Here is a 12750-nt window from a genome sequence, read left to right as displayed (position 1 = left end):
GATAACTCTTGAACCCAATTTTCAAGTGATGATGATACCCAATTCTAGAGGAAATTATATTCCTTCTGATTAAATTCTATATGAAGTAAACATCATTACCTATAAAGTACTCTTAATAAATAATAAATAATTAAATTGGAATCTGTTTGAACATCTAAATCTATTGATTTAATGGAAATCAGAGATTAGAGAAACATGTTACGTTACACTGCAAGGGTTCATTCAGCCCAATGTAGAGACTGATAAATTCTACAGGACAAATCATCCACTTTCTTCAACAAATAATTGCTTATTAAAAATGTAAACTGAATCTCTTAGATATTAAAGGAGATGAACTAGGACAACTGTGTGAACTTATTGAGTCTTGCTTCAAACAAAACAAATGCAAAGAAACAGTGAAACAATAAGGGAAAACTGAACATAAACTGTGTACTGATAATACTAATGAATTATTGTTAATATGGGTATGTGATGATGGTATTGTGGTTTTCATTTATCTGTTAGTATACAGTAATATTTCTGAGTAAATAATATGTCTAAAATTTGCTTTACATCTATTCCAGAAGAAACACTAATTTGAAGTGGGGAAATAAATAAACATGAAATACCAAATAGCTGATAATAATTTATCTGAGTGAAAAATATTTAAAGATTCATTTTATTTTCTATGTTTATGTGTTCAAAAATAAACATAATAAATTTTAATGATCTGCTGAGCTCATATTTTCATATATAATAGAAAACATTCTTGCCTAGTAGTTATTAAAGACTTATGAATGTATTTTAAATGTGAAAAAACAACTTGATTGAAAATTAATTTGAAAGTGTTAATTAATTTGTAAGTCAAAATTAATTTGCAAGTCTCTGAATTCAGACTGTCAGGTATAAAATTTTGGTTTCCCTGCTTATTAACTGTACAACCTTGGGAAATTTATATTGGTTTTCTCAGTACTTTAATGGAAATGATTATGATATTAACTTCACAAAGGCAAAATAAAATATAGCTAAAATAATTATTATAAACTCTTAGCACAGCACATAGCACATAAAAATGTCCAATAAAGGTTAATTATCTTTAGGCACCATTTTAAAAGACAAGAAAACTGTTCAATTCACTGGTTTTTTTTTTCATTTGTAATTTTTTATTTGTTCTAATTAGTTATTCATGACAATAGAATGCATTTTGACATATCATACATAAATGGAGTATAACTTCTCATTCTTCTGGTTGTAGATGATACAGAATCACATCAGTTGTTTAATCATATACATACATAGGGTGATAATGTCAGCTTCATTCTACCATCCTTCTTACCCCCCTCCTCCCTCCTCTCTCTTCACTCCCCTCTGACTAATAAAAAGTAACTCTATTTGTAATATCATAGAACTCTGAACCTGTGTATGATTAGCAGAAATCATCTGGTACCTTTAGATATTTGAAGCCCAAATCACCAAAAATAATTATCTATTCATCTGGGAACAAAAACTACAAAGAGGTCATAAAACCTATTTTCTCTCACCTCAATAATTTGTTTCTTTGTTTTTTCCATCCAGACCCTGCCTTTTTCTCCAAAACCATTATTTAAGTTGAAAAATTGATTATACAAAGGAGAATAAAGGGAAGGGATGGGAATACAAATAGGAAAGACAGTGGAATGAATCTGATATAACTTTTCTATGTACATGTATGAATACACAACAATGAATCTCACCATCATGTACATTCACAGGGCTGGGATCCTAATTAGAATAAGAAGACACTTCTCAGAAGAAGATATACATTTGATCAACAAATATATTTAAAAAATGTTCAACATCTCTACTAATTAGAGAAATGCAAATCAAAACTACTCTAAGATTTCATCTCACTCCAGTCAGAATGGCAGCTATCAAGAATACAGACAAAAATAAATGATGGCAGGGATGTGGGGGAAAAGGCACACTCAAACATTGCTGGGGGACTGCAAAGCAGTATAACCAATCTGGAAAACAGTATGGAGATTCCTTAGAAAACTTGGAATGGAACCACCATCTGACCCAGCTATCCCATTCCTCAGTCTATACCCAAACTACTTAAAATCAGCATAATATAATAATGCAGCTACATCAATGTTCATAGCAGCTCAATTCACAATAGCCAGACTGTGGAACCAACCTAGAATCCCTTCAATAGATGAATGGATAAAGAAACTTTGGTATATGTATACACAATGGAATATTACTCAGCAATAAAAGAGAATAAAATTATGGCATTTTCAGGTAAATGGATGGAGTTGGAGAATATCATGCTAAGCAAAGTAAGCCAATACCAAAAAACCAAAGGCCAAATATTCTCTCTGATAAGTGGATGCCAATTCATAACAGGGAGTGGAGAGGCAAGGGAAAATAGAGGAACTTTGGGCAAAGGGGAGGGAGGGGAGGGAAGGTGCATGGGGGCAGGAAAGATGGTGGAATGAGATGGACATCATTACCCTAGATACATGTATTATTGCACATATGGTATGACGCTACATCATGTACAACCATAGAAATGTAAAGTGCTGCAAATGTTTACAATGAACCAAAATGCATTCTGCTATCATATATACCTAATTAAAATAAATAAATAAATTTTAAAAAAATAAAAGCAAAAGAAGTGTCCCATACTGGTATAAATATATCAAAATAGATTCTACTATCATGTATAATGAAAAAGAACAGTAAAAATTTAAAATATATAAAAGTTGAATACAAATAAAGAAAACTGGATATATTTTTTTAAAAATCTGACAATTCAGAATATATACATATATCTTCACAACATTTTGAACATTATAGTTCCTACCTTAATGTAAGAAGTAGTATTTATACTGAGTGTTATGACACATGCCTGTGTTTCCAGCTGATTGGGAGGCTGAGGCAGGAGGATCACACGTTTTTAGGCTAGTCTCCGCAACCTTGCAAGGCACTAAACAACTTAGCAAGACCCTCAAAATAAAAAGTAAAAAAGGCTGGGGATGTGACTCGGTGATTAAGCACCCCCGGGGTTCAATCCCTGGTACCAAAAATTAGAAATGAAAACATAATATTTATGACCATGAAATTCAGAATATAAGCTTATTACATTTTTATGAGAAAATAATTTCAATTATGTATGAACTGACATAAAAATTATAATCATTCATTATTATTAAATGTTTTTGTTCTAGCTTTTCTCTCAAGAGCTCAAAGTGGTTTTCATATCCAGTCAGCTCTATTTTTAAGACTTTCCATGACAAATTAACTCCATAATCCAGCATACTATCAAAACAATATTTTTTACATTTATGTTAACTGACTCATATTTATTTGTGTCTAATGCTACAAAATGCATAGAATCAAAAATTGTCTTAACAGCAGCGACCTAAGTATTCCATGCTTAAGTCAAACTTTTTCTAACGTAACTACTAATTTCAAAATAAGTGTGCACTTTACCACTTGAAGACAATTTTTTTTCCTCTGAAGAGGGGCAAAATACAGAATTCTGATGTATTGTAATAATTTTCAGATTTCTAAATTATCAAACTAACATTAACTAATGTTCAACTATGAACATATTAAACCTATTTTTCCATGACCGAAATTTTTAAAATGTGGAGTTTGGTGACTCTCTACTAACAAAATCTGCCTTAATACTAAAACACCCACTATTTGTGATTTGAAAATACACTTTATTGTACAAAATTATATATTAAAAAATTCCTTAATCAACACATAATGCAGTGCATATTCAGTTAAACAGAAATTGTTTAAGTACTTTCCAATGAATGACAAATCTGAATATGACTTAAACACTGATTTGTCATTTTATTTACCATGCCTCTTATTCCTATGACACAGAGACAGAGATTCATTTGGAACTATAAAAAGAAAAGTTACTACATTTCATTTGTGTAATTAATAAAGTTATATGCATTAAAAAATAAGTCTTACCACTCTCCTGATTTGATAAAGGTTTGTGGTCAATATTTCTTGAATATTAGCCATAACATCCTGATCAGGAGCTAGGGATGAGATTGGCATGGTTGTTTGACGGCTGTGGCTGGAAATAAAATACCTGGATTACTTATGCTCTTTCAACACACAAATATACAAATTCAAAAAACACATTCAAAAACCCTAATATATCAATAAGTAGATGTTTTCAAAGATATTTTGAAAGGGTAATTGAGGGCAGGGTGGAGAGTGTACAAAAGACACACTAAAAAGCATAAATCTGGGGCTGGGGATGTGGCTCAAGTGGTAGCGTGCTCGCCTGGCATGTGTGGGGTGCTGGGTTCAATCCTCAGCACCACATAAAAATAAAATAAAGATGTTGTGTCCTCTGAAAACTAAAAAAATAAATATTAGAAAATTCTCTGTCTCAAAAAAAAGCATAAATCCGATCTTTCAGAGATAATAAAATCAGATATTTAGGTAATTTCTTCTTTTAACCTTACTTATCTCAACATTTAAAATATACTTACAGTAGATACATGAGCATAATATTTAAAAGGGAAGTTCTTTTGATGTGTGCTAAAATTTTATAATTCAAATAACAGTATAATCTATATACAATGAAATATATAAAATGCTGATAATATGTTCCTCAAAATACCTTTAATAAAGTTGCAGATAAAAACCCTTTGATATTTATTTTGAATAACTTACTCTTCGTGGAAAGAAAATTGCAAGTAAGATAAATATGATGACTGAGACCAAACATTAGAATTGTGCTATTTTATACTAGTATTGGAAATATTTTTGAGATTTTATTTTGAGTATGTAACACTGTAAAAATACCTGAATTGAATTTATACTACTTGGCCATTTTATAATAATATTTTTATGTTAATCTTGAAATTAATGCTTTATTATCCAAATTCTGGAACATATTATTATTAATAAGGGATATCAAATCCTAACAATTTACTATATTTCTTATCCTAATATTAATTTCAGATTTATATTATTAAATAAAAGGGAAAATAAGTGATTTATATAGTTACTTCAGATAGTGCCTAATTTAGATAAAATAAAATTCACATTTAGGGTTCTAAATTAATCAGATTTGCTATATACACTTCTCAAGAACATCAAGTTTAAGTTGAGTCTTTGATGTGGTTTTAATTTTATATATCTGGCTTGATAAATACAAATATTAATGATGATACCCTTCCTAAATACATCCAAATCCTAAGGTACTCAAGGATTTTCATCATCCACTTATTCACTTATCTTTCCTTCTCTATAATAGATAGCCCCTCCACCTGCAGAACATCCAGTTGTGATGATTTATAGTAGAAAAGATTTCAGGAGTTCATCTTGTGTAGCCCACATTAAATAGGCAAGTCAAAAACCCAATAAAAATTTTATTTTTAATTAAAACTCATAAAAGATAAAAAGTATTTTGTTAATATATATTGATATCTTGTTCCAGCACTTATTTCATAACTTTCTCTTAAAAAGACATCCTTTAACTTCAGTCAATTATTTAGAATTCCCAACTGATACCCAGTCATGAATTTAGGATATTTTTGTTCATTTTTACCTTACATAATGTTTACTTTTAATTCTTATAGTTTCCTCTCCTAAATATATTTTTCAGGTTACAATATTAGTATATGCATACTAACAAAAATACAGAAAACATAAAGAGTAATAAAAAAATCAAATAATCTCACTACATAGAGAAAACTATGATTAAAACGTGGTGTATGCATTTCCGGATTTTTTTTACCCAGACACAGATAAGGGCAGAAAAATTTTATATTATATTCTACAAAAAATAATCATATATATATACACTTTCTTTTTAAAAATTATTATTCAATTTGATAGTGTACCACAGATAAAGGTTCATATAAATACTTACTTTATACATCTTCATCACTTTAAAAGATGTATGTTGTTCTAACTAATTATTAAATATTAAAGAAAAGCTAAGTTTTAGACCTTCATTTCTGGATATTGAATAGAGAAATGAGCTATTTATTGGTTAAATATATTCCTGTAAAATCAAGCATTGATCAGTTGAGAAAGATATATTGAATAATAAGTTAGTTAATTATTTAATCTTTGTTTAAATATGCAGCTGCAGTTACTTTATACCAATTTTTAAAAAATATTCTTAAAGAAAAAATATTGTAAAATAAATTTAATCAAAAGACTAACCCCTCAAGAAAAATCTCATGATACAGAAAAACATCAAATTCCTACTGAATCAACACACAAAATGAATAGAGTAATAGCTTTCTATTACTTTTTATTCTTAGGTTTTCTCTTTTGAGATATATCTGCTCTCTCTAAACAGTGGCCTCCAGATCTACAGCCAGGAAATCACCAACTTGTATATTTTTTCTTTATTGTTTATCTCCAACAAAAACAAATTAAACACTTAACACTCAATTAAATTCTTGTTTTGAGAGAGAGAGAGAGAGAGAGAGAGAATTTTTTTTAATTGGTTGTTCACAACATTACAAAGCTCTTGACAAATCATATTTCATACATTAGAATCAAGTGGGTTATGAACTCCCATTTTTACCCCAAATACAGATTGCAGAATCACATCGGTTACACATCACATTTTTACATACTGCCATATTAGTGACTGTTGTATTCTGCTACCTTTCCTATCCTCTACTATCCCCCCTCCCCTCCCCTCCCATCTTCTCTCTCTATCCCATCTACTGTAATTCATTTCCCTCCATGTTTGTTATCCCATTCCCCTCATAACCTCTTATATATAATTTTGTATAACAATGAGGGTCTCCCTCCATTTCCATGCGATTTCCCTTTTTTTCTCCCTTTCCCTCCCGCCTCATGTCTCTGTTTAATGTTAATCTTTTCTTCCTGCTCTTCCTCCCTGTTCTGTTCTTAGTTGCTCTCATTATATCACAGAAGACATTTGGTATTTGTTTTTTAGGGATTGGCTAGCTTCACTAAGCATAATCTGCTCTAGTGCCATCCATTTCCCTGCAAATTCCGTGATTTTGTCATTTTTTAGTGCTGCGTAATACTCCATGGTGTATAAATGCCACTTTTTTTAATCCATTCATCTATTGAAGGGCATCTGGGTTGATTCCACAGTCTAGCAATTGTGAATTGTGCTGCTATGAACATCGATGTGGCAGTATCCCTGTAGTGTGCTCTTTTAAGGTTTTCAGGAAATAGTCCGAGAAGGGCAATAGCTGGGTCAAATGGTGGTTCCATTCCCAGCTTTCCCAGGAATCTCCATACTGCTTTCCAAATTGGCCGCACCCGTTTGCAGTCCCACCAGCAGTGTACAAGAGTACCCTTTTCCCCACATCCTCGCCAGCACTCGTTGTTGTTTGACTTCGTCATGGCTGCCAATCTTACTGGGGTGAGGTGGTATCTTAGGGTGGTTTTGATTTGCATTTCCTTGACTGCTAGAGATGGTGAGCATTTTTTCTTGTACTTGTTGATTGATTGTATGTCCTCCTCTGTGAAGTGTTTGTTCATGTCCTTGGCCCATTTGTTGATTGGGTTGTTTGTTTTCTTATTGTCTAATTTTTTGAGTTCTTTGTATACTCTGGATATTAGGGCTCTATCTGAAGTGTGAGGAGTAAAAACTTGTTCCCATGATGTGGGCTCCCTATTTACCTCTCTTATTGTTTCTCGTGCTGACAAAAAAACTTTTCAGTTTAAGAAAGTCCCATTTGTTGATTCTTGTTATTAACTCTTGTGCTATGGGTGTCCTGTTAAGGAATTTTGAGCCTGTCCCCACAATCTGTAGATCGGAGCCAACTTTTTCTTCTATCAGACGGAGAGTCTCTGATTTGATATCAAGTTCCTTTATCCACTTTGAGTTGACTTTTGTGCATGGCGACAGTAGGGGATTCAGTTTCATTTTGTTGCATATGGATTTCCAGTTTTCCCAACACCATTTGTTGAAGATGCTATCCTTTCTCCATTGCATAAATATTTATTTATTTTTTAGTTTTCGGTGGACACAACATCTTTTATTTCTATGTGGTGCTGAGGATCGAACCCAGTGCCCCGCACATGCCAGGCGAGTGTGTTACAGCTTGAACCACCTCCCAAGCCCTCAATTAAATTCTTAATCAACAAAAGCCTACAAAAATATTTAACCTAACATCAACCCTTACCTGAAACAAAAATGCAAAGATAATTCTTCCTTGGAGGTAGATAACCTTTTTTAAACCTTTAAAAGCTAAAAGTTTCATAGACATAATTTACTTCATTAAGCTCTATGTTCAACAAAGCAGCCAGTGATACTCAACCAAACATCCTCAATTTTATCTTAAAATTCTTTGTTTTTTCCAAAATGTGATGCAAGGAAAGGCAAATTATATTTTGAAACTAAAATACATAGAAGATCTCTGTAATTATCCTGTGATAGCTAATTAAACAGATTAAAACCCACACAATAACACACTAACATATATACTTACAGCAAAGATGTACTAGATGGTGTGTGTGTTAGCTGGCCTGCTTCTGCCAGCTCAATGGCATGTTTTCTCTCAAGCTTTTCATAAAGAAGCACAATGCTGGATTTGGGCTGGTCATATTCTCTGAGCAAAATTTTCTGCAAATATCTGCTGTTGAAATATTCCAATCTGTTAATGAATCAAATAAAACATAAATTCCAGGAATTTAATGCCACTATTTGAGGAGGCTTACACTTTGGAGAAAAAAAAATCACAAAATTGGTTTACCAACTCCCTAATCCAAACTTACTTCATTAAAATGTAAGTTTAATATGTAGTAGAGGGGGAAAAAAACTCACAAGAGATTCTAATTTAATTTCTCGTCTTTTTTATTATTTTTATTTTTTATAGTGGTACTGGGGATTGAACCCATGCCCTTTTGCATGCAAGGCAAGCACTCTACCAACTGAACTATATCCCCAGCCCCTCTAATTTAATTTCAAATATGTGTTATGAAAAAAAGTTATTCTTTAGGGTTAACCAAATAGAGTCATTGAGGCCATGAAAAGCAGAGTATAGGGAAAAAAAAGAAAATTTTAAGGGCAAAGACAGAAATAATGTTAAAGTAGGGTCTCCATTTCAGAAACAGCCATGAAAAAAGAGGATACTTGAAACAACTTATTTTCAAAGACTAAGAAAAGGAATGAGTCATATTTTTGAAAGCTTTGCATAAGGAGCCTGAGTTTAAACTTACACCGTAAACTCAAAAAATGAAAGAAAAATAATGTTTATTCTCAACTTCATAACAACTGAATGGAAATGTCTGGCTTTGATTCGAGGCTTAAGAGCTCAATTTCAAATTTGCTTAGGAAGCTGGTGGCAGTATTGAGCTCAGAAAATAATGAAACAACAGGGCTGGGGTTGTAGCTCAATGGTATAGCACTTGCCTAGCACATGTGAGGCACTATGTTAGATCCTCATCACCACACAAAAATAAATAAATAAAATAAAGGTATCATATCCATCTACAATTATAAATATTTAAAAAAGAATACAGAAACTGTAGAATATAATGATAGCAACTTTAATTGATAAAAATAATTGGACAGGGCTAGGATTGTGGCTCAGCGGTAGAGCGCTGGCTTTGCATGGGTGGGACCCAGGTTCGATCCTCAGCACCACATAAAAATAAAGGCATTGTATTGTGTCCATCTACATCTAAAAAATATAATAATAATAATAATAATAATAATAATAATAATAATAATTGGACACATAAATTTGTGGGGGTAGGAAAAGATGCTATTTTAGGAAAGATGGATATTTATTTATAAAACATAAGAAGGGGAAGAAAATGAAAAGGGATTGCCCACATTTGTGCAACAATGAAGTTGTGTCCACAGGGAAAAAAAAAAGCTCACTGTACGAAACCATATAGAGCATACTCAAGCAGAAAGTGGAGTAATTAACTCAAACACTTTATTACAAAAAAAAATGGTGTTTCTCCAAGTGTGGTCCTAGAAATGTCTATTGCAGGCTTGTCCAGGTTCTTTCTGAAAATTTCTGAGATCTATACAAAATGGAGTGAATAATACATATATATTATAAAGAGATTTTTAGAGATTCTCATGAATGTTGTGTCTTTAGACTAATTGATCAAGGACTCCTTCTCTTCCATTTTGATTCAAATTCAAGTTCAGCCATGTAGCCTTTGTTGGGGGGAAGTCAAGCATAAGTATGGATGGAGTAGTTTCCCCAGAGTAAAGAAAATGGGGATTTGAGGCTGATGCTGGGAAAGAGAGCAGCCTAAGGAGGGATTTATCCAGCTGGGCTAAGCTGATGAAGAATGGATGCACAACAGAGACCAGCACAGCTCTTTAAAAGGTAGCAGGCCATTGATGCAATTGACTCTTGGATACTACAGGACTGATCCCTGTGGCTAGGCTGGAATTTTGTATAGATGACCTCCGAAAGGGCACTTCTTTGGCTTCCTCTCATAAACAGTGTCCAACAAATGCTCCAATATGGCATCAGAGAAAAAAAAGCCATAAATATGATAGAAACCATTGCAGACAAAGACTAGACTGAACTTCACTTTTCTGGTATCATATAAGACTTCAGAGTTTTACATAATCCACATTCTGATGTATGAATATGGCAGGTAAGTCCTGCAACACAAAGGCATGGCTAGCCCTCATAAAAAAAAACAAGAAAGTGAAAATACTTCTCAGTGTTGTAAAGAACTAGCAATTGAGCTTCAAAGTGAAGAATAAGAGTCAATTTCTTTGTTTACTTATCTTCTGTATGTTTTTCAAATTTTTCTAAGATATAAAGATATGTATGTGTGTGTGTGTGTGTGTGTGTGTGTGTGTGTGTGTGTATTTTTCACATCCTGGGTGTCAGGATGAGAATCTGTTCTTCTGAACTGACAATAGCTAGTAGCTCACGTCATTAATGGGCAAGAAGCAGTAAAAGTATTAACATGATACAAACTGGACTATTTCATATGAATATGTAAATTATACATACATATTTTCAGATTTTCCTTTTGCAAGTGGTTTCATCAGCTTCTATTTTAACCCTCTATGTTGTATATGTTCATGTATTTATGCCTTGTAGAAAACAACGATTTTCCTCTTCTCATAGAAATTTTTTTGTTTATTTTACTTTCACCTCACAGTATGTATTGAGTCTAATAATGATAATCATTTCTGCCTAAGAAAGGGAGGAAGTGAAAAGCACAAAGGAGATAATTAAGCAACGTTCAAAGTTACGACTTTTAAAGTGAATATTGTTTTCTTCTTTTTCTTTCCTTCCAAGAAATGCTTTAAGACATGCATTAGCTGTCCTTAGGAAAAAATTACTTTTGTGAAATATAGAAGTTTGATAGCAGAAAAATCTAAAATAATAATGATAAAAATGTGAACAAAAGTCTCTGGGAGGAGAGAGGTACATCCAACAGTTTCATTGTTTTTCTCCCAGCACCATAGATAAGAGAGAGGCAGAGAAACCTCAGAAGGAAGATATACTTGTGATTCTGGAAAGATCATTTCTCTCTTTGAACAACTATCTTAGAATGTTTGGTTATTATGCTATTGAAAAAGGAGAAAAAATAATTGTGAGTTAAATATAAGATACAACTCATATAAGTAAAAAAAAAATATTGGGGGTTGTAGGTGTATCTCAGTGGTACAGCACTTGCCCAAAATGCACGAGGCCCTGTGTTTGATCTCCAACACTACAAAAAAAAGGGGTGAGGTTGCTATTTGACTTGTCAGTAAAGGAAAAACAATTAGTGTAAATTCTCCTGAATTCATTTTTTACATCCTTTCCCTGTGATCAAAAATTAGCATTAAAATTCAATAAGTGGAAAAGATCTATTTTGTTATATCCATTGCATTTATAATTATAGCAAAGAAATATATTATTTTTAATAGAGTTAACTATAAATTGTTTTAGTACTGGGGGAGATCAGTATAGTAATTTATCTTGGTTCTCTTACCTTAGCTTCACTTTATAACTATTTTGGACAGTAACATAAAAGGATATATACAAATCATCAGGCATCAGGACTTGTGTCATGTGTTTGTTGCTAAAATGAAATCTGATATTTGACAAAGTTCCAGTCAGGATTTAACATCAAATCAGGGGATTTTAATATTCACTGCTAAAGCAGCACTTAGAAATAGATCATAATTAAATATCATTCAAATATTTGTGTTAAACTCTAGGAATAGATTCAGTATAAGCATATAATGTCCCTTTATAGCTCACTGTCACTCATTTATTTATTTAAAAATATTTACTGGCTGCCTACTGAGTAAAAGGATCTCTTCTAAGTGCTGCAGTTACAGAATTTAACAAGATAGACAAAAGTCTCCACTTTCACACAACTGGTATTTTAGTGAAAGAAACGCATGCAAAATTATGCATTTTATATTAATTATATCATTAAAACCTTTAGAAAATATTTAATAAACATTTAGAATACCAGAGATTTATATATTTTTCATACAATTACAATACACTGATACAATAGAGAAAAATTGAATGATGAGGGAAGATGTCTCTGATGAGACAAAATTTAAATTAAGACTTGAATGGCAAGAAAATATTGGACATGCAAATATCATATAAAAGTGCATTCCAGGCAGAGGAAACAGTATGCACTGACTTTAAGGTAGAAGTATTCTGAGTTTACTGGACAGAAGAAATAGAATAACAATATGTCTGCAGCATAGTAAATGGCAGAGAGAATACTATAAGATGTGTAAGGAAATTTAGCAGTTTCTTTGAAACTATACTTAATATTCCCAAGAGAAAGGGATGGCCTGTGAATTTT

At 32.2% G+C, this 12750-nt stretch overlaps 1 protein-coding gene across 1 annotated transcript in view; it reads right to left on the bottom strand.

Moving 5' to 3' along the window:
- Window positions 1-8428: 8428 nt before the first annotated feature.
- The window catches only part of LOC308639467 (sodium/hydrogen exchanger 2-like), a gene marked incomplete at both ends in the record, with an annotated part of 56289 nt that continues 51967 nt past the window's right edge, over window positions 8429-12750 (bottom strand). The window contains one exon of the mRNA XM_081277707.1: window positions 8429-8597. Within this exon, the coding sequence (XP_081133833.1) occupies window positions 8429-8597 (169 nt within the window). The remainder of the gene's footprint in view (window positions 8598-12750) is intronic.

Source organism: Spermophilus citellus (genome assembly GCF_964194105.1).
Source record: "Spermophilus citellus genome assembly, chromosome: X".
Classification (NCBI taxonomy): Eukaryota; Metazoa; Chordata; class Mammalia; order Rodentia; family Sciuridae; genus Spermophilus; species Spermophilus citellus.
This window is presented reverse-complemented; position numbering and strand designations above follow the sequence as displayed.